This window comes from Pholis gunnellus (genome assembly GCF_910591455.1).
Source record: "Pholis gunnellus genome assembly, chromosome: 7".
NCBI classification, from domain to species: Eukaryota; Metazoa; Chordata; class Actinopteri; order Perciformes; family Pholidae; genus Pholis; species Pholis gunnellus.
In genome coordinates, this window is record NC_136533.1 from 661,654 (window position 1) to 685,000 (window position 23,347).

Genomic DNA, 23,347 nt, shown 5'->3' on the forward strand with positions numbered 1-23,347 from the left:
TCATCAGTGATCTCTGAGGAAGAGGAGCTAATCCAGCTAACTGAAGCTAGCCTGCGCTGGAGCAGGTTCAGGCTGATGGATGTGTTGCTATGGTGATTTTGCCAAACTTGCTTCAAGGAACCGAAAAGCCTGACTTATGTAATCTCATCCTGAACATTATCCAGCTAACTCAGTTAGCCACAGGAGTACTGTGATCTGGAGTACTTTACTGTCAGTACTCTGGAGAGGAATGAATACATAGAATATAATATAATATATAATGTTATTTATTGATTATTTACAGTGTAAACATCATGAATCAGTTTTGTGTCTCACAGCATCTTATTGTGAAATATGAACTTTAAATATTTGTCTTCACGTCTTATTGACTGAATATGTGTTATTAACCTGTTATTAACCTGTTATGCACATATTAACCCGTTATCACCCTGTTCATTATTAACCTGTTATTACGTTTCCTTCTCTCTAACTTGATCGTTTCAGTAATAACTAATGGAGGTAAAATAATCATGAGTAGATTATAGTTTTAAATTAAAACACGTTGTGAGAATAAAGGCTCTTAAAGCATCACTAACGTGCTCGTCACAGCGATCATCATTGATCATTGAAGCATCGATATGAACGATCATAAAGATCATAAAGACCATAAAGACGAACACGACGCCCTCAGTGCGTCTGCGTCCGTCCTGCTTTGAAGTGTGTTTCTGTTTGGTCTTTGAAGCCTCCTGATTGGTTTAAAGGTGTTTGAGCAGCTGATCAAAGCAGAGCAGACGCTCGGCCGAGGACGTTAACGTGGTTACAGGAAGTCACGACTCCATCAGACGAGGATCTCTGCTCTCTGATTGGGTTAAAGGACGGAGCCGGCCCATTGGTCCAGACTGCAGCTGGAGGCGGAGCCTTCCAACACAACATCTGATGTTTTCAATTTCATTCTTTTATTCTGACACGTTTCTACCGACAAACAGCAGAAAAACAAACGGTGACGTCTTCATGACATCACTCAGACCACGCTGAGTAGAAGTTATATTTATACATTATAATAATAATTAATACTCCGTCTTCTCATTATGCGTTAATAGAACCGACTCATCGAATCAAGAAAACGTTGAGAGGAGTTAGAGACATGAACGAGGTTCAGCTTTAACTCCGTTACACCGACTCCCAGAGACCAGAGGGTTCTGTCACGCACCAGCAACATGGCAACGACATGGCAACAACATGGCAACGACATGGCAACGACATGGCAACAACATGGCAACAACATGGCAACGACATGGCAACGACATGGCAACGACATGGCAACGACATGGCAACGACGTGGCAACGACATGGCAACGACATGGCAACAACGTGGCAACGAGAGTAGAGTTATTTTCTCATAGACTTCTATAGAACCAGAGGAGTCGTCCCCTGGTGGACACTAGAGAGAATGCAGCTCTAACACATGTATATATTTATAGAACCAGAGGTTGAAGACACAATGAGTCCCGTGTGACGCCTCACGGCTGCAGGAGATCCCCCGTCATCATGTGGCGAGACTCGTTGTTCTTGTGGTGGGTGCTGGAACCGTGCTTGTGGATGTTCTGTAACTTGAACATCCTGGAACCTTTGATCAGACCTTTGGTGGAGTGGGACCTGTCCGAGTGGAGGCGGCAGACGTGGCACCACATCAGGTCCAGGGTCGGCGAGTAGCAGAGGAACCAGAACCTTTTCAGCCAGGCGTTCTGGAAGCGAGGAGGCTGTCGAGGTTTAGGCTTGGACGCCCGGCCCCCCCGAGTCCGCTTGTCTGCCGAGTCCGGGTCCCGTTCACCGTCTTGGAGAACCGCAGGAGGAGATGAGAGAGGAGGCTCCATCCCTGAGGAGACATACGGCACTTTTAAACTCTACCGAAGCTCCAAAGTAACACAAACCAAGTCTCTAGACCACAAACAACAGTGGTCCATACTGACCCCCCCTCACAGTTTATCGTTAACCATCAGAGTGTAAATAAAGTTCTACTGACGATCGCTTCAGTCTCTGATCTCTGATAATGTGACATTGTAAACAACCAATGAGTGTTTAACCTCAAAACACATGAAACCAGAACTATGGACCCTATCGTCCATCGACACACATCCATCAGAACTCCAGCGTCTCCGTGGCCGACGGCTCCCTGAAGGTCTTGTGGGTGAAGGCCTTCGTCGGGCTCCTAAAGATAACTTCACCACAGCGATGTCCACAAAGTGGTAAAAAAAGGTCTTGTACCACTTCATCGTCTTGTGGCGGACGCTGTAAAATCCGATCAGTGCATCGGACAAATCCCCCCCCCCCCCACGCTATGATTGTAGTCCACGACCGGTGGTGGACCGTCACAAGGCCGGTGAAGATGCCGATGAAGAGGGATATGTAAAGATCCTTCACGGTGACCACTTCCCACGTTAACTTCATCCCAGCTTGCTTTCTTTTGGCGGCGTTGGCATTTGTGTCAATGATTTTTCGGACAACAAATGCTGAGAAGAAAAGCTGGACGAGGCTGATGGGAGACCATGCTGTGGTGGTGTAGCATGTGGGGCCTGGGGGTCCTGGCCCGGCATGAATCTGAGAGGGTTCAGGTTTGATGTCCTCCTCTCCGTCACGCCGCCTGTCCTCCTCCTCGCTCTCTGGAGATGCCGTCCTACTCTTTCCACGCTTGGTAGCCGGAGCAGACGTTCCCAGAGAGGTCTGCTGGGCCTGACTGAGGTGTGAACAGCTGGGGCTCCAAAGGTCCTGGAGCTCCGTGACGTGTCGGCCGTGGGGCCCTTGAAGGTCCTGGGACACTGGCAAGAGGAGGCTCGTCATCATCACTGTAAACCAGAATGTGGAAGAACAACAAATGTATTCATTCATTCAACATAAAAGCAGTAAACACCCTGTGCTGGGGGACGGACGGACGGACGCTAGCTTTTAAATCAATAAATAAACGTTCATAAGACGATCCGTACCTGATGATGATGGAAGACGGTAATCTGAGTCACTGCTGTGTTGTGTGTTGTCGGGATGCACGAGATCCTCTTCATCATCTGACGATGAGTCATGAGGACCAACGAGGCTCCCGGGCTCCTCCTCCAGCAGCGCCGCTTCTTCTTCTGGAGTGAAATATTTCTTTGGTCGTTGTTTTTGACGTCTTTCTCTCAAAAATTCCAACAAAGTGGTGAAAAAAACGCCAAAAAAAAGTAACACACGCAAAACCATGCTAATGCTAGCCATGCTAATGCTAGCCAAGCTAATGCTAGCCATGCTAATGCTACACACTTTGATGTATATGTGGAGTGTCTGCTGTCTTTTGAGATATCTCATCAATGATCAATAACCATCTATCACTGAGATTCACCTGCAGGGTCCTGCTCCTCTACGTGGACCGTCTCAGGACTCTGCTGGTCCTGGTCTGGATGGAGGAGGGTCTCTGTGAAGACCTCCACGTCCTCCAGTCCTCCCGTGAGACGACTCAGCTTCTCCTGCAGCTCCACGCTCCTCTTCATCAGCCGGACGCAGTTCTCACAGGAGGAGGAAGAGGAGGACTCTTCACAGGTCTGGTGAACCTCCTTCATGGGGGGACCCTCTGAGTCCAGCTCCACGGAGATCCTGGACCTGCTGGAGGCCTCCAGAGAAGCTTCCAGAGCGTCTCGGATGAAATCCTGAAACAAAATAATAAATACAGAATAAATAAATAAACCCAACTTTGATCCAGATGTTTCTCATCTTCTTCATCTTCATCTCACTGACGTGCGAACTAAAGAGGAATCCTCTGGAAGTGAAGTCCTACTCTGAAGTCCAGGTGGGTCTCCTTCACAGCAGGAGCAGCTCGTCCCCGAGTCTCGTCTGCAGGCGGCTGGCTGAAGACGGTTTTACGCTGCAGAACGGACCGCAGCAGAGGACGGACTTCTGTCCAGGGACGGACCGCCGGACGCTCTGCAGCTGAAACGGATCAAAGAAAGGAAACATTTTAACTTTACTGCAGGACTAAAGACGTCACGTTACAAATCTGTTTCTCCAACGAGATGATGCTAACGTTAGCTTAGCTTGTTTCTCTGATAAGTTAAAGTCACTACGAAAGTTCATTTAGTGGTGATTCTGGCGCCCCCCGTGGACTACAGCGGTAGTGTCTCTGAGCACCAGACTCCCTTTAGTAAAACCCTCATGTTACTGCAGCAGGTCTGACAGTCTGCCCCTCTCAGTCCTGGTTCTGGTTCTCCTGAGCCTCCCTTCCCTCCAGAGGGTCCAGCACTACGTCCTGGGTCTCCAGCAGATGACCGATGAAATCATTAAGAATAACTCTATAGAAATAGACCATCTTCTCTCTGATGGAGGTCTGATAGAGGATCAGGACTACACTGAGACTGGTTCATATAGAGGATCAGGACTACACTGAGACTGGTTCATATAGAGGATCAGGACTACGCTGAGACTGGTTCATATAGAGGATCAGGACTAAACTGAGACTGGTTCATATAGAGGATCAGGACTAAACTGAGACTGGTTCAGGACCAGTTAGAAGTTCCTCACCTCCTGCTGTCTCTGTTAAAGATCTGGTCTCTGTGGAGCGTCTCTGGTCCTGGTCTCGGTCCCTATGCACAGACTGGAGGAGACCCTTGGTGGGTCCGGTGGTTCCCTCACTGGGACCCATCAGCAGCGAAGGAACCCAGTCTGGATCCGACTGCAGTCCTTCATAGGAGGGTTTACCTGCAACCACACAGTCTTTAATATCTAGCTGTGTTTACATCAGAGACTCTGTAACTTCTCAGAGCTCATGATGTTCACTCTGTGGAAGATGTTTATTAATGTTCCTGAGAGTCTGATGATGAAGATGTGGTCAAAGCTCTGGGATCAGTCTGCTAAGTGGACCTTGAGTTTAGATTAGTTATGTCCTGAGAAAGAATTAATTTCATAAACATCTATGTATACGATTGATTTACTGTTATTGAATCTAGTTATTAGTTCACGGTGGTTTCATGAGCGAGAACGGAGCATCGGGTAGGCAGGCAAAGACCCAGCATGCACCTGGAGGGTTGTGTGTTTTTTAAGACCCAAAATATAAAGATAAATAAATCACTTCCTGTTTACAGTGGTCTGGTCTGGGTTCTGTCTCTAGAAGGTGGTCGAATTAAAACGTCTCGTCTCTGAAACACTTTAAACACTTTAATAAACTTTAAACATTATACGAGCTAAGAACGTACTAGTGGAATCCAATGAAGTACATTTACTCAAGTACACATTTGAGGTACTTGTACTTTGACTTGAGTAACATTTTCACTGCAGAACCTTTACTAAATACGTCTTCTACTGCTGGAAGGTTTACTGCTGTTTGACTAGTCGTTGCTAACCTGTTATAGTCTTTACTAACCTGTTATAGTCGTTACTAACCTGTTATAGTCGTTACTAACCTGTTATAGTCGTTACTAACCTGTTATAGTCGTTACTAACCTGTTATAGTCTTTACTAACCTGTTATAGTCGTTACTAGCCTGTTATAGTCGTTACTAACCTGTTATAGTCGTTACTAACCTGTTATAGTCTTTACTAACCTGTTATAGTCGTTGCTAACCTGTTATAGTCGTTACTAACCTGTTATAGTCTTTACTAACCTGTTATAGTCGTTACTAACCTGTTATAGTCGTTACTAACCTGTTATAGTCGTTACTAACCTGTTATAGTAGTTACTAACCTGTTATAGTCTTTACTAACCTGTTATAGTCTTTACTAACCTGTTATAGTCTTTACTAACCTGTTATAGTCGTTACTAACCTGTTATAGTCGTTGCTAACCTGTTATAGTCGTTACTAACCTGTTATAGTCTTTACTAACCTGTTATAGTCGTTACTAACCTGTTATAGTCGTTACTAACCTGTTATAGTCGTTACTAACCTGTTATAGTCGTTACTAACCTGTTATAGTAGTTACTAACCTGTTATAGTCGTTACTAACTTGTATTAGTTATTAGTTTTAACTAACCTGTATTAGTTGTTACTAACCTGTAATATTTGTTACTAACTTGTACTAGTTAAACTAACTAGTACTAACTAACCTGAGTAGAAGTGTCTGGAGCAGACTCTACTGGAGGAAGGAACATGGTTGAACGTGATGTCCTCGCGACCCACAGCAGACACCCAGACCGTCCTCCGGGTCCTCGTGAGCTCAGAGATCGTCTCTCCCTCGTGTCTCCTCCAGGCCGGGAACACGTGGAACGTGACCGCGTGACTCCCGCTGTGGTCGCGAGACGTGCGGGGGCAGTTTAACACGCAGCAGCTTCTCTCCTCCATGAGTACCTGAGATAGATCAATACATATATATAGAACGTTATCTTGAGTTAGAAAACAACCGCCGGAAGCTACTTTACGAACGACCTGCTCTGCCTCTGATTGGCTGGTTCTCGGTGGCTTCGTTGGCTGGAGTGGTTGGGTGAGACACGAGGAACGGGATTGGTTGGCTCAGGGTAATAGTGTCAGAGTTAGCCAATCAGAGGCAGAGTAGGGCGGGTCTTGTCTGGTCCATCTTTCCGGTTACAGAGTCAGTATTCAGATAGAACCGGATACACAATAAAACAACACAAATATTACAAAACATACAGATATTAAATGTTTTTGATTGTAAATACTTTCACACATTGATACAAATCCTTCAAGAAAACAACAATATATATTCATTTTAAGATTAAATTAACAGTTATGAATCTGCATCTTATATAAAAAAATGTTTGTCTTCTTTTATTTGTTTTTTTTAAGAAACTAAACACCACATTTTCAATAAATAATTTAAATTTTGTATAAAACGTCCTTTAAAATACATACAATGTAACTTGAGTAAAAGTACAAAATGTACTTAAGGTACTAAAAGTAAAAGTACTCATTATGTAGAATATTATATCGTACTTAGTTGATTTATTAATGTGATCATCACGTTATTGTTGGAGCTCATTTTAATGACTTTATATACTCCTGATAGTTTAAAATGTATAATAATATAATTTATTTTATATAATATATATATATATATATATAGTCATTAAGTTGTTATTGATTTTCTTTCAAACAGCCATTCTACATTCATAAATGTCTTATGTTATCAATAATGTACAAGTACCTTTCATTGTGTAAAGAACAAAATGTTCGTAGTTTACTGTAAAGATGAATGAAATGAGACTGTTTTTGTTTTTACTGGTCAGTCATTAAAACAAAAAAACAAAATTAGCAGAGGATGGTTTCGATCCATCGACCTCTGGGTTATGGGCCCAGCACGCTTCCGCTGCGCCACTCTGCTGCACGGAGGACTACGTCACACTTTTAGCTATTTAACCTCTTTACTACCGGAAACATGTAGCCAGTGATGAGTATTTTCCTCGTTGATTATATAGACCGAAAGCGTTCTTTAAACATTCTTAAGATGGGCTGAAGGTCCATGTTTCTCATAACTGTTATATTTATATTATTGTATCTAAAATATGTTTCATGAGCTGTAAATTATTTTAATCACTTCAGAAGGTTTTAAATGAACATTACGAGGATCTATTATCAGAAATGTAAAATAATATTCATAACTATGTTCATCAATGAATACATTGTGAGTCATTCATATTAATGTTAAAGCTGTTAAAACCTATAAAACAATCGAGACGCGCTGCTTTTCACAATTTATTAACAAAATGATAAAATAAATAAATACAAATTGATCAAATGCTCCTAATATCAACTCGTCCCATGTTGCCAGTATTTCCTAAACACTGCATACAAAGAATTCATCACAGAAGAGGCTCAATACAGAGGTAAGAATCCCACCAGTCACAATGTCAGGCCAACAGAAGACACATCTGGAACACAAGTCAAAAAATAAACACATTCCTTTCAAAATCATTATGAAAAAATACAAACAATTATACAAATATTCAGATTGTGTAATTACCAAATTACACATGTATTCAGCACACCAGGTGAACTTTTTATTCATATCGCTACAATGCATCTCACCAAATGGAAGATTTAAAAAAGACTTCTCTTTTTTATTTATCTTGTTTGTTGTTGGTTTGTTGTTGGTTTGTTGCCCCCCCCCCCCCCCCGATGGGATCATCTGTGGATGAGGTAAAGAAGCTTCAGGTGAACAGTTGGATCCGGACACGATGGGATGATGATGTCATGATGATGTCATGAACCGACAGAATACTAGAAGGCCACAATCATGACTCATCGTTTTTTTAAGAGAAGAAGAAAAACACCGGAGGAGTCGTTTTTTACGGGACGCGACCATTTAGTTGTTTTTTTTTGTTTAAAATGCACACAAGACTTCGTCAAACACAAACTGAACAAACGTTCCTCCTCTTCCTCTTCTTCCTCTAGCTGGACGAACGAACACGATGCTGATGTAGAACTTTTGTATTTAATGATATGACGACACACAAGGCTTCCAAACACAAACGCTCTGCACGTGTTCTTTGGGTGAAGTAGAGACCGAGGACCCCCCCCCCCCCCCCCCCAGCATGGGGCATTAGTTCAAATCTAAAAACACGATGTCAGCAACAAGATGACCACTTTTGAATGTTCACATAAAAACTATAAAAGAACAAAAAGCATATTTAAAAAAAAAAAGTTTGAAAACTGTTGTATAAAAATTTGCATAAGAAGGTATGCGGCCCACAGATGTTGCTAACGGGGGTCAAAGGTCGGCCCGTCGAGGGGGGGGGGGGGGGGGCGTTTTGTTCACAGGACCAGATTTAGCAAAAGTTTAGTAACCCTCCGAAAAACACACAAAGAAGAAGAAGAAGAACCACAGCACAGAGGGAACCAACGAGTCCGGACTAACACAACCCCATGTTTACACTCCGATAGTTATAATTACAATAATACTGGTCAAACCAAAAGTGCATCACAAAACAACTGGCTGTCATCGTCATCGTCGTCATCATCATCATCATCATCATCATCAATCCCTCTTTGGACCATTTCACTGACGACCTCTGACCTCCAGTGATTCTTTTATTTTTTTTAAATGTCACGTGAAAAAAAAAAAGTAAAATAAAATCACATTTAAGGCATCTTCTATAATAAACAACAGAAACACTATCCGGTCGATCTAAACGGCATAATATGAAATGTAGTTTCCTTGCATCGACTACCTGGCAGCCTGAGGTGAAAGGGGGACGGGCGGTCCGGGTCTCTGTTGGGTCTGGATGGACCGGTGGGGGGGGGGGGGGGGCTTAGTAAGGTTTCTACAAGTCACAGTGCAAGTCAAGAGACAAAATATTATCTGCTGTTTGAAGAAAAGGCACTCGAGGTACCTACTGTACAGAGGGGGGGTCCAGCTGGTCTGGAACACGAGGTCGGGCTCGATCAATGAAAACAGAAGAAGAAGACGAAGACGAAGACGAAGAAGAAGAAGAACAAAACAAAACACTCAACGAATGGGATTCATGAGGACGACGCTGTGGCCTCAAACAGGAGATGTTACAGATTGAATCTCTTTTTCTGATGACAAGAAAGAATTAGGGAGTCGAGTCAAGATATGCAGATTCGGTTCCAGAGTCCGTATGATATGAAAAAAAAGAGACGGCGTTTACTTTAAAAGTTAGCCAACGACGTATTCACCCTCACGGTTAACGAGCGCATAAAGGTTCCAGAGCCTACAGCAGCATGCTAACAGCTCAGATAGATGCTAACAGCAGCATGCTAACAGATCAGATAGATGCCAACAGCAGCATGCTAACAGATCAGATAGATGCTAACAGCTCAGATAGATGCTAACAGCAGCATGCTAACAGCTCAGATAGATGCTAACAGCAGCAAGCTAACAGATCAGATAGACGCTAACAGCAGCATGCTAACAGATCAGATAGATGCTAACAGCTCAGATAGATGCTAACAGCAGCATGCTAACAGATCAGATAGATGCTAACAGCTCAGATAGATGCTCACAGCAGCATGCTAACAGATCAGATAGATGCTAACAGCTCAGATAGATGCTAACAGCAGCATGCTAACACGCTCACCATGACGTCATGCTAACATGCTGACGTTTACCACATTCACCATCTTAGTTTAGCATGTTAGCATGCTAACATTAGCTAATTGGAGGATCAACAAAGTTATTTTGTAACAAAATGTAACAAATTAAAACAATGAAAATATTCAGATATCTGTAGTAAGTTACATTAAAATCCATCCAATAGTTGTTGAGATGTTTCAGTCTAAAGTGGTGCAGCGACTCTGCTAGGATAGCTAAAAACAGATACAAGTATTTTGAGATTTTCTTCTACATCTTCAGAGGCTCCTCGGGTGAATACGTTTTTGGACGACTACGATTAAAGCAAACGCACTCCGATATTGCAAAAAGTAAAGAAAGAAAGTAAGAAAGCACAACCGGAGGCACCGTTAAAGAACAGACCAGTGTGTTGAATGCCCCGAACCCTACGAGAAGCCAGAAGTCATGATCAGTTCACCAGACAAAGACCGACAGCCACCTAGCCAACGAGTACCAGCATCACATCTCAGCCCAGACGTGCTCCATGAACCAGTCCAACTGTGAGGGGTTCAACAGCCCCTCCCCCCAAAAATATGAACCAGCCTCAATGTCAGAGGTTTGGGTCTCCTCCTAGAAAAATATTGGCAATGTGGGGATAAGTCACATCACAACAAAGAGATGCATACTCTGTTTAATTCCATATTAACATACAAAAAGCTCTTCAGCACTTCTTTGTAATGCAGCAAGCTTGTGCTTTAATGTCAGGATTTGTGGTATTGTCCTTTGAGATCCGTCTGAAGGAGCAGGTTCATACAACAAATCCCTCCAGTTTCAAGGACAAAAAGTTCCTTTTCGTGTTATTGTTTTCATAAGCTCCTCCTGTCTAAATCTGGGGACTTCCAATTTCTGAAATGGTAGCATCTATATCTTACAACGCCAATGATTTGCTCTTTCAATACAGTAACAGTGGACTCGTCCCCGCTGAATTTGGATACAACATCATTTTGGCAGTTCAGGATTCAACAGAAATGTACAATAATGCAAAGACCACCACTTCAAAAAGAGGATTCCTTTCTGTGTTGGTAATGCCAGTACAGCAGGTTCAGGAACAGAAAGCACTTATTCTGAAGACTAGGAAGACCTGAATATCTTTTCCTATACAAAAGAAACACAGCCCAGATATAGTGTGTGTGTGTGTGTGTGTTGACATTGCAATATTGCAATTTCACATTTAGTGCTCACAGTTGACACACTTGACTCACGAATGAAAAAACTCAATCACTACACTTAACCGACACCACTGAACACATCTGTTAAGACTACCGCGCCTGGTCCACCTCGTCCTCCAGGTATCTGTTCTGCCTGAGCTACAGGTGGGGAAGAGATGGGGGGGGGGGGGGGGGGGGGGGGTTGTTGGGACATATGGTGTCTTATTGGGTGAGGGTTGGTTCCAGGAGGTCAGATTGGATCGTTGACGAACTGGGGACTGTACGTTTGGCTTATAATCACGGGGGAAGGTTGACGCCGTTTGGTCGAATGAAGGTGGTTTAAAGTCGTAGACTGATATGAAAGCTAGTTAGTTTTAGGAACGTTTTTACTAACTCAACAAGGTGGTGAGACTGACAACCAGGCAACACCATGAATGTCTTTGATGAGAGATTGTCCCAAAGTGTGCTCCGTTATCTCCATCTCTTGGAGTTTGGCTTATTAACCTGGGGAATCTATTAGAACAAGGTCACATTGGACCATCGGTGGACTGGAGCAAGGCAAGTTTGGGATTCGTCACTATTGATCAATGGCAAAGGTTGTCTTTTTTGTTGACTAAAGATGGAGTAACTTGTAGGTTAAAAAGAGTGGATACGCACTTTATACGAACTGGTTTCAATGAAGGGGGAGGCCAGGTGAACTGGGATTGTTGGTTGGTAGGTCGTTGGTCCATTGGGTTAAAGGATGTTGAGTTAGGTTGTTGGCATTAAAAAGGGATGTTACGGTGGATTGTCGGTGGACTGGGGGAAGGGAAGTCCAGGTTTCACATTTACCAGGACTCATCGCATCTCGTCCTTCTCTAGTCAGTGAGGTCGATTTAAAAGCCTCGGTATGCTTTGTGTTTGAAGCATACAGTCATTTTACCGTAACACACATTTCTATGGTTGTATTTTTTGATTCTGACAATTTTTGTCTTTCTGAAACCAATGATCCAAAATCTCTCTCTTTATTTGTTTGGTGTGTACAAACAAGTGCAACACCATGAATTCCTCCGAGGACCAACATGTGTGCTATAATCCCATTTGAATCAAATTCATCACATTTTGTCTTTAGATGTGTCCATGCGTCACCCGGTATGAACCAGTTCATTTGAAGTGTACGGATTAAAGAGGGCGGTTGGATTTGTTGGTGAACTGGTTGGGAAAGATTTACGTTTTTTATGGACTGGAAATGGTGAAAGATGTTGGTTAATAGGGAAGTCTAGGGGTAGAGGTTATGGATAAGATGTATTGGTTTAGGGCTATTCAAAGGAAGGGGAGAGCGGGGACGAAGGATTGCAGAAGATAAAGGTTGTTCACATTAAGTCCGTTGGGACGGGGGGGTGAACAGGCTCTCTTTTCAGGACTCATACGCTATCACAACACTGCTTTTAGACCAGTAACCCCTGACAGATGTTTGGTTCAATATTCTCCATTTTCTCCGAACCCATGTGAACCCATCTTCCCACCCCACCAGAGAACACAGGGGCCACTATAACAGGCACACACTGGTGTGATGATAAACTAAATCTCCCTTTGAGCATTCCCACCACTGACGTCTATCACTAATTGGCATGATGACACTGGTGCGTAAGCCTTCCTGTACCCCAGCTCTGTGGGGAGGGGGGGCAGCCTACGTCTTCCCAGAGTCATGTGACTTGGGCTGTATATCTACCATTGACACAGTCTGACAATACAATGCAAACAAACAACATTTATACAGATTGGCAACTTCAGGACACCTTCTGGTGCAAGCAAAAGTCTTTTTTTTATATATATATGTTTGAATTCCCGCAACTCAAGAGAAGGAGCATTACTTTTTATTGTCCAAATTGCTGACAAGAGCTGGCAAAGAATGCTGGGAGGGTTCTGAGGTTTTGCTGTTGTTGTTGTTGCTGCTGCCGTCACTGTCAGTGATCTCCTCCTGCTTCTTCTCCACCGCTGTCTCTGGAGGGTTGACGGCAGCCATCTTGTTCTCAGAGTCGGCGGTGGCGTTGGTGGTGCAGGCTCCTGCGGGGCTGACGTCGGGGCAGGCCGGCTCGACCGTACCGTTGGTGGTGGCCTCAGTCGCAGCCACTGAGGGAGCGGGAATGTCAACCACCGGAGCGGCCTCGGTCTCAGGCTTGGCCAAAACCTCCACCTGGACACTAGTACCTGTATCTCCGCCTCCCCCTGCCCCGTCACCAGGCCCTGCCTTGCCCCCAGCCTCTCCATCGGGGCTGTTTTCTGCCGTTAGGACTGCGCTGTCTTTTAGGACAACCTGGTTGTCGGTGTCTCCTGCTGCTGCTCCCGTCGTCTGGTTGTTCGTGGCGGCTCCATGCTGCTCTTGTTTGTCGTTTCCATCGGTGTTGCTGCTGGTTGCGGGGCTTCCAGCCTTCACTTTCTCTACAGAGTTGGCTTCTGGTGAGGCTTCAGAGCCGACTGCACCTTCAGCACTGTCCTGGACTCTGGCAGTGACGTCCTTACTCTCTGTCTCCGCCAGAGCTTGGTTGAAATTGAAGGCTTGGATGAGGCGAATCAGGTGTTTGACTTTCTCCAGGGAAAGATGCATATCTTTCTGTCGAGCCAGGATGGTGTTTTTGGTCTCCATGCATTTCTGATGAAAGAAGAACAGAGTCAGATTTAGGATCAATCTGTATTTCTACTAGCAGTGTGTCCTATCAGTCCTATCAGTCCTATCACCTCTGTAACAGCTCTTCTTATAGTGGCAATGACTGAAGTTTGATAGTTTTTCATTGAAGAGGAGTGAAGAATCCAAACTTAGAGATTCCGGAGATTCAAATGGAACGTGTCCTGTTGTTGACTGTTTCTTATTGTTATAGAGATGTAGAGTTGTTTGACTGTTTCTTATTGTTATAGAGATGTAGAGTTGTTTGACTGTTTCTTATTGTTATAGAGATGTAGAGCTGTTTGACTGTGTTTCTTATTGTTATAGAGATGTAGAGCTGTTTGATTGTGTTTTATTGTTATAGAGATGTAGAGCTGTTTGACTGTGTTTCTTATTGTTATAGAGATGTAGAGCTGTTTGACTGCGTTTCTTATTGTTATAGAGATGTAGAGCTGTTTGATTGTGTTTTATTGTTATAGAGATGTAGAGCTGTTTGACTGTTTCTTACTGTTATAGAGATGTAGAGCTGTTTGACTGTGTTTATTGTTATAGAGATGTAGAGCTGTTTGACTGTGTTTCTTATTGTTAGAGATGTAGAGCTGTTTGATTGTGTTTTATTGTTATAGAGATGTAGAGCTGTTTGACTGTGTTTTATTGTTATAGAGATGTAGAGCTGTTTCTTACTGTTATAGAGATGTAGAGCTGTTTGACTGCGTTTCTTATTGTTATAGAGATGTAGAGTTGTTTGACTGTGTTTCTTATTGTTATAGAGATGTAGAGCTGTTTAACTGTTTCTTACTGTTATAGAGATGTAGAGCTGTTTGATTGTGTTTCTTATCGTTATAGAGACGTAGAGCTGTTTGACTGTGTTTCTTATTGTTATAGAGATGTAGAGCTGTTTGACTGTGTTTCTTATTGTTATAGAGATGTAGAGTTGTTTGATTGTGTTTCTTATTGTTATAGAGATGTAGAGTTGTTTGATTGGGTTTCTTATTGTTATAGAGATGTAGAGCTGTTTGACTGTGTTTCTTATTGTTATAGAGATGTAGAGCTGTTTGACTGTGTTTCTTATTGTTATAGAGATGTAGAGTTGTTTGATTGTGTTTCTTATCGTTATAGAGATGTAGAGTTGTTTGATTGTGTTTCTTATCGTTATAGAGATGTAGAGTTGTTTGATCGTGTTTCTTATTGTTATAGAGATGTAGAGTTGTTTGATTGTGTTTCTTATCGTTATAGAGATGTAGAGTTGTTTGATCGTGTTTCTTATTGTTATAGAGATGTAGAGTTGTTTGACTGTGTTTCTTATTGTTATAGAGATGTAGAGCTGTTTGACTGTGTTTCTTATTGTTATAGAGATGTTTGACTGTGTTTCTTATTGTTATAGAGATGTTTGACTGTGTTTCTTACCGTTATAGAGTTGCTGAGCTGTTTGACTCTCTGTTCCAGCTGTTCTCGCTCCAGTTTCAGTTCAGCGCTCCATTTCATCAGCTTCTGCTTCTCCTCTTCTTTAGCTGCAGCAAAGAACAATCAAACTAAACTGTTTATTTCACTGTTGAACTGTTCACATTCAGATGTTTCAGGAAACAAAACTAATCTAACGTCACCTTCTTTGTAGGCGATGTAGGAATGAACAATAGCCAGAGTACCAGGCCAGGGAATGGCTTCTTCTTTCTTTAGGATCTGGAGAGAGAAGCTCAGAGTTGTCACAGAGGCAGAGACTAAAAAAAGATTTGAGGGAGACAAGTTGAGCCGCCACCCTGTGGTGAGGCTGAGAAGGGACAAGCAATGGAGTGGATGGATGTGAGATGCCAATCATTACTGACACAATGAATGGGACAAAAGCACAAAAAAACAATACTGCATCATGTATATGCTTACAAAGGATTGAACAGTCCTAAAGTTCAGGACAGTGTGGCAGAAGGCCGGTCAGCAGAAGCAGATTTTACAGTCAACCATCTACTGGCTCTGATTGGCCCTTCTCCGGGCTGCGGTACCCCCTTCCCCCTGACTCAGGATCAGTCACGGCTGCTGAGGTTACCTGATCTTGACATTTTGGACAGATCCACATGCCTTTAGGAATGGTTTTCAGGGGTGGATCCAGGCAGTCCAGGTGATAAACACGAGAACACGTGTCGCACATGAGCAACTGGCCACTGCGTCTGCACACAGTGCAGAAATCCTCATGGATGTCTCCCTGTGAGGAAGAATTGGACCAATCAGTTTCCCTGCCCAACTGAGCCCCACCAACCATCCGTGGAGAGGCAGGGGGAGGCACCACGATCTGGCTTGGTTTAGTTTACAGTTGGCCATGTTTTAATACCTAATGGACATGGTGTGTTAAGTTACATCTGGGAGTTAGAATGTGTTGTAGTAGTTCTTAATGGATGCTCTGGGCTACAGGACACTGTTCACTTTGTAAGGCTGAAAGTAAAAAAATCAACTGATGACTGATGGTTAACCACATGAAGACGACAAACTAATGGAAGTGTTGGTGGAGGTCTTGGGGTGTAAATGAGTGACAGAGCTACTGGGCCAATAAGGACTGTGTGTGACGGGGTTTTCTGTCCGTCTCCCCCATCGTTACTTACATCCCCAGAGCTGGGGCTGGGCAGGGGGAGGGGACGGACGGGGCTGGAGGGGGAGGTCGGGGTGAGGCTGCCCAGCTCCGGGACGCTGCTGTATTTGGGTGGGCGACCTGGGTGAAATGAGACAGACAACAAAGACGGAAAACAAAGAAAAAAAGAAAGATGGAGAGGGGGGAAGAAAACAAAAAACAAAACAGTCTGTATGACATACCTTGGAAAGGGAGTCTTCGTTGGCTAGCATGAGACAGGGGAGCGGTAAGGGAGGAAGAGGAGGAAGAGGAGTCAGAAGCACAGACAGCAGTGTTAGTGCAGGAGAGCCGAGCACTAGTACAACGTACTGCAGTCTATGGAGCGTTGTGTCAGATGTTAACACGCCTCAGTCACATGTCCAGATCAGAGGTTATGATAGGCTGTCACCAGGGCTGCAGCCAGGACGTTACAGACACCGAGGTCCAACACAGCCCCCTCATGAACCCCTCATGAACCTCCTCATGAACCTCCTAATGAACCCCTCATGAACCTCCTAATGAACCCCTCATGAACCCCTCATGAACCTCCTCATGAACCTCCTAATGAACCCCTCATGAACCTCCTCATGAACCTCCTAATGAACCCCTCATGAACCCCTCATGAACCTCCTAATGAACCCCTCATGAACCTCCTAATGAACCCCTCATGAACCTCCTCATGAACCCCTCATGAACCCCTCATGAACCTCCTAATGAACCCCTCATGAACCTCCTCATGAACCTCCTCATGAACCCCTCATGAACCTCCTAATGAACCCCTCATGAACCTCCTAATGAACCCCTCATGAACCTCCTAATGAACCCCTCATGAACCCCTCATGAACCCCTCATGAACCCCTCATGAACCTCCTAATGAACCCCTCATGAACCCCTCATGAACCCCTCATGAACCTCCTAATGAACCCCTCATGAACCCCTCATGAACCCCTCATGAACCTCCTAATGAACCCCTCATGAACCCCTCATGAACCCCTCATGAACCCCTAATGAACCCCTCATGAACCCCTCATGAACCTCCTAATGAACCCCTCATGAACCCCTCATAAACCCCTCATGAACCTCCTAATGAACCCCTCATGAACCCCTAATGAACCTCCTAATGAACCCCTCATGAACCTCCTCATGAACCTCCTCATGAACCTCCTAATGAACCCCTCATGAACCCCTCATGAACCCCTCATGAACCCCTCATGAACCTCCTAATGAACCCCTCATGAACCCCTCATGAACCCCTCATGAACCTCCTCATGAAGCCCTCATGAACCCCTCATGAACCTCCTCATGAACCTCCTCATGAACCCCTCATGAACCCCTCATGAACCCCTCATGAACCCCTCATGAACCTCCTCATGAACCCCCTAATGAACCTCCTCATGAACCTCCTAATGAACCTCCTCATGAACCCCTCATGAACCTCCTAATGAACCTCCTAATGAACCCCTCATGAACCTCCTAATGAACCTCCTCATGAACCTCCTAATGAACCCCCTCATGAACCCCTCATGAACCTCCTCATGAACCCCCTAATGAACCTCCTCATGAACCTCCTAATGAACCTCCTCATGAACCCCTCATGAACCTCCTAATGAACCTCCTAATGAACCCCTCATGAACCTCCTAATGAACCCCTCATGAACCTCCTAATGAACCTCCTAATGAACCCCTCATGAACCTCCTAATGAACCTCCTAATGAACCCCTCATGAACCTCCTAATGAACCCCTCATGAACCTCCTAATGAACCTCCTAATGAACCCCCTCATGAACCCCTCATGAACCTCCTCATGAACCCCCTAATGAACCTCCTCATGAACCTCCTAATGAACCTCCTCATGAACCCCTCATGAACCTCCTAATGAACCTCCTAATGAACCCCTCATGAACCTCCTAATGAACCCCTCATGAACCTCCTAATGAACCCCTCATGAACCTCCTAATGAACCTCCTAATGAACCCCTCATGAACCTCCTCATGAACCCCTCATGAACCTCCTAATGAACCTCCTAATGAACCCCTCATGAACCTCCTAATGAACCTCCTAATGAACCCCTCATGAACCTCCTAATGAACCTCCTCATGAACCTCCTAATGAACCTCCTCATGAACCTCCTAATGAACCTCCTAATGAACCTCCTCATGAACCCCTCATGAACCTCCTAATGAACCCCTCATGAACCTCCTCATGAACCCCTCATGAACCTCCTAATGAACCTCCTCATGAACCCCTCATGAACCTCCTAATGAACCTCCTAATGAACCCCTCATGAACCTCCTCATGAACCCCTCATGAACCTCCTAATGAACCTCCTCATGAACCTCCTCATGAACCTCCTCATGAACCTCCTCATGAACCTCCTAATGAACCTCCTCATGAACCCCTCATGAACCTCCTCATGAACCCCTCTAATGACATCATCAAAGTCTTCTGTTATGGTTTTAAATAAGAGCGTCAGAAATGACCTTGTCTGTGTTAAAGGTAGGGGGCTCGTTGAGTTGCGTGGGATCATGGGAGTTGTTGTTTTCATTGTTAAACAATCACTTTTCCAGATGAAAGTCAGATAAAACTCATCGTGTGTAGCCGAGGTATCTGTTAGATAACATGATGATGCAGAATAATTCACGTTCAGTTGGCTTGTTTTTGTTATCATGGCTGAAGAAAACAGAACTTTCTGTCACTACGTACAGTCACTCACTCTCCAGGGCCGCCAGTTTGACTTGAGAAAGTTAACATTAACCAACGGGGAGATATTAGCCGAGCCCCGCTGGCAGACTCCTTCAACGGGAGAAGACTAGTTAGCTAGCTAGCTTGTCCATTTCCAGAGCCGGTTAGTTAAATGCCAGCCTGGCCAGTTAATCCTGCTCTCATGATGCAGTGTATTCCCAGAAGTAAAGCAGTAAAGCTCTAGTCCTTCATCTGTACCGAGTTGAACCGTAGCCACCATGTTTTTTTAATTGTTCCATATAAACGTCCACCAGTAACATGTTACAAGTCATTCTCAATAGAAGACACATCCGTGTGTTCAGCTGCAGCTCTCTGATGACAACCGTCTACTCTTAGTTTAAAGAGACCGACGTAATAACATCTGACACTGCGAGTTACACATTTTTCTTTTCTGCTGATAAAATGTCAAATGAAATGGAGGTTGTGTAGAGAGAAGTCAGTGTTAAACAGAGAACAAACCGGAAGATTCTCGGATTCAAGTTTAGTATTTTTGAGGTGTGATAATAAAAACTAATTCACGTTAGCAACGTTATTCCAGACATTCACTGAGATGTTGTGAACTATCTGAGCTTTATAGCAGATTATAAAAATATCACTCAGGATCAAATATGAAATAATTAGTCTGCTCTCAGATACCTTCAAACTGTCTCAGCAAACTCCTGCTCTAGCTAAATACACTACACTTCCCAGGATGCCTTTCAACAAATCCCAAAAGAAGAGAACGGGTGTGAAGGTTCAACCGGATTACTTCTTCATCGCGGTCAGAAACAAACAGCGATTAATTCACTGTTTCGATCAGCTCGGACTGCAACTAATGATCACTTCATTACTTTCAGGAGAAATGACTCGACTAGAAAGTTGTGACGCAACAACAGAACACAAAGATATTCAATTTACAACGATCAATAACCGACAGATCAATTTAAATCAACCGTCAGTCTGAGTTCTGCATGTTTATGTGTTTCCTGTAAAACCAGTGAGGGGCTCGTCGTGGATATTGTTATGTCTTTATTATTATTTGTTCATTGAACACAAAATGAGTTCTAGTCCCTCTGAGTGCAGGATGAAACACGAACATTATTATTAAGGACTCACTAGTCACCGTTGATTTAGAAACTGACGAGCACGAAACGTGATTTAACTACTAGTTCCATTTCTGGGGAACTTTAAATCATCTCTTCTACTGAAAGTAGACTTTTCTTTTCTTTGCTAAAATAAAAAACATTAAGCTCAGTTTTAAGAATTTAGGGCTGAACTGTCTGCTAACTAACTAGTCCATCTCCAGAGCCGACTAGCTAACTAACTAGTCCATCTCCAGAGCCGACTAGTTAACTAACTAGTCCATCTCCAGAGCCGACTAGCTAACTAACTAGTCCATCTCCAGAGCCGACTAGTTAACTAACTAGTCCATCTCCAGAGCCGACTAGTTAAACTAGTCCATCTCCAGAGCCGACTAGTTAACTAACTAGTCCATCTCCAGAGCCGACTAGTTAACTAACTAGTCCATCTCCAGAGCCGACTAGCTAACTAACTAGTCCATCTCCAGAGCCGACTAGCTAACTAACTAGTCCATCTCCAGAGCCGACTAGTTAACTAACTAGTCCATCTCCAGAGCCGACTAGCTAACTAACTAGTCCATCTCCAGAGCCGACTAGCTAACTAACTAGTCCATCTCCAGAGCCGACTAGCTAACTAACTAGTCCATCTCCAGAGCCGACTAGTTAACTAACTAGTCCATCTCCAGAGCCGACTAGCTAACTAACTAGTCCATCTCCAGAGCCGACTAGCTAACTAACTAGTCCATCTCCAGAGCCGACTAGCTAACTAACTAGTCCATCTCCAGAGCCGACTAGCTAACTAACTAGTCCATCTCCAGAGCCGACTAGTTAACTAACTAGTCCATCTCCAGAGCCGACTAGCTAACTAACTAGTCCATCTCCAGAGCCGACTAGCTAACTAACTAGTCCATCTCCAGAGCCGACTAGTTAGCTAACTAGTCCATCTCCAGAGCCGACTAGCTAACTAACTAGTCCATCTCCAGAGCCGACTAGTTAAACTAGTCCATCTCCAGAGCCGACTAGTTAGCTAACTAGCTAGCTAGCGTGTCCCTTTTTGTTGTTGCAGTTCAACAGGAAACAAGATGATCATTGAAGACATTTGTTTTGCTTTGATGGTCACAGTTAAGTCTCATCAGCGTCATATTTAGTATTGTTAGATTGTTTTAATGTCAAACTGTTAAGAGACGGATTGAAGCGTTTGGATAATAATGTATATAATGTAATATATAATATATCATCATATCGACATATTTCTACATCACAGAAGAAGTGAAACAGAAGCAGACCGAGATGAGGTTCATGAGAAACCAGTAGAACTCCGGCTTTAAGACGTTAAACTTAAGTGAAGCGACAGGAAGCAGGAAGCAGGAAGCAGGAAGCGGAGGAGGGAGGACTTGTTCTACAGCGTGTTATTAGTCGACATTAGTCTCTATTCTACTGTTTCTACTGAACCACCTGCTCTTCTTTAAAGCTCTGAGCTGACTCTACTCTCATGCATCTGTACATCATACAGATATATATATATATATATATATATATATATATATATATATATATATATATATATATATATATATATATATATATATATATATATATCTCAATACATCATGGGTGTTTCATACGGACCTCTCTTCCTGGTCCCCTGGTGCAGAGGGCTGTTCAGGTAGCTCACTGCACTCTTTTTCCTCTGAAACAAGAAAACAAACAAGTTAAATGTGAAAAATATTAAATCTGAAACCTCCAACCATCAAATGTTCCACATAAACAAATGGATCAGCTGTAAATCTACACATCTGTGTAACCAAAGAGCACATTTTAAATTAAAGATCTGGAACGTTTTTCTGCTCCATTTTCTAAATGAGACCAAAGTCTCTTTACCGTGCATGATTATTACACCTTCTCTTTACTTCTGTAGTTATATAATAAATACATATAAAACCACATGTAGGAAGAGAGCTGTATGTATTTAAATATTATTTTAAATACACTTCATAATATCATTTCTCCTTTGACATCAAGTGTGTGAATGTGTGTGTACGAGGCTGCAGTTATAATAAATAATATTTAAATAAAATAATAATACAAAATGCATCAAACTCCCAAATGAAAGAAGCTGAAACGACATGTTTGTATTCTATTCTTATTTTTGATTCTCTGTTTTAGTACGTTAGCGTTTTGTCTGTGAGGAAGAGTCTGATCCTCAGAACATGAATATGAAGATGAAGAGAACGGTTCAGCCTCCTGAACCCGGCCGGTACCTCGGGTTCAAACACGGCGCCGCTGTAAACCGGGTTGGCCGTCGTTCTCCTCTTCCGCTCCTGTCTTTTGCTCTGAATTTCTGTAAATGAAAAAACACCAAAGTTAAGAAAACGTGACTTTCAGCTTCAGGATGTAAACATTGGAAACAAACCATCACATCACCTTCCAGGTGGTCGTGAGTCACGAGGCCCAGAGACACCATGAAGGCCAGTTTCTAGAGGGGACAAAGAGGATCAGCATCAGAGACACCCGGAGACACGACAAACTAAGCCTCAGTCACCAGCACAGACCTCTGGGTTCTCCTCCTTCTTGGGTCTGGGAGGAGGAGGAGACAGCGGAGGAGTGGAGGAGGAGATGCTGACGACAACCTTCTGCTCTGCTCCTCCTGATTTAACAGTCTGCTGAGAGGAGAAGAAGAAACAGAAAGTGACGTTAACCCACAAAAGGGCGGGGTTTTTCTGTGGTCTTGATTTTCAAAATAAAAGTCCTGCTGCTCTATGGAAACAGAACCATCATGACTAGAAATAGAGAGAACTAGAACTTGTCTTTATTGCAGAATAACAGTTACAATGACATCATTCAAAATATGATCATTTATTTAACACAAATTGGAAAACAATGGAATTTCTATATCTAACATTGTTCCAAGTATGTAAAAGTGTTATAAATATTAAACTCACATGTTTCCAGCCTCTCCCCTCCCTAAAATGATTTATGAAATATCACTATTTTAAGCTTCGTGTTGGTGTTCAAGGGCCGTCAGAAAGATGACGATCTGAAGATAAAGTTGGTTCTATTTCATCCTGACTGAGCCGGAGGCTCCTCACTTCATACTCTGCTAAAGTATTCAAACCGCTTGAACTTTTCCACATTTTGTCACA

At 43.4% G+C, this 23,347-nt stretch overlaps 2 protein-coding genes across 2 annotated transcripts in view; both read right to left on the reverse strand.

Annotated features, from left to right (window-relative positions):
* Positions 1 to 311: 311 nt before the first annotated feature.
* Positions 312 to 6,315, reverse strand: LOC306698162 (uncharacterized protein). The gene is made up of 5 exons (XM_079162361.1): positions 6,040 to 6,315; positions 4,522 to 4,698; positions 3,742 to 3,933; positions 3,350 to 3,653; positions 312 to 1,855 (listed from the first exon to the last, which is right to left on the reverse strand). The coding sequence occupies exons 4-5, from the start codon at positions 3,564 to 3,566 to the stop codon at positions 1,500 to 1,502; spliced, it is 573 nt and encodes a 190-aa protein (XP_079018487.1). The 5' UTR covers positions 3,567 to 3,653; positions 3,742 to 3,933; positions 4,522 to 4,698; positions 6,040 to 6,315; the 3' UTR covers positions 312 to 1,499.
* A 1,320-nt stretch (positions 6,316 to 7,635) lies between these two features.
* Positions 7,636 to 23,347, reverse strand: part of phf21ab (PHD finger protein 21Ab) — a 38,344-nt gene continuing 22,632 nt past the window's right edge. The window contains 9 exon segments of the mRNA XM_079162358.1: positions 7,636 to 13,799; positions 15,219 to 15,322; positions 15,416 to 15,491; positions 15,850 to 16,005; positions 16,400 to 16,506; positions 21,834 to 21,894; positions 22,466 to 22,545; positions 22,629 to 22,680; positions 22,757 to 22,867. Coding sequence (XP_079018484.1) covers positions 13,017 to 13,799; positions 15,219 to 15,322; positions 15,416 to 15,491; positions 15,850 to 16,005; positions 16,400 to 16,506; positions 21,834 to 21,894; positions 22,466 to 22,545; positions 22,629 to 22,680; positions 22,757 to 22,867 — 1,530 coding nt within the window. The 3' untranslated portion in view covers positions 7,636 to 13,016.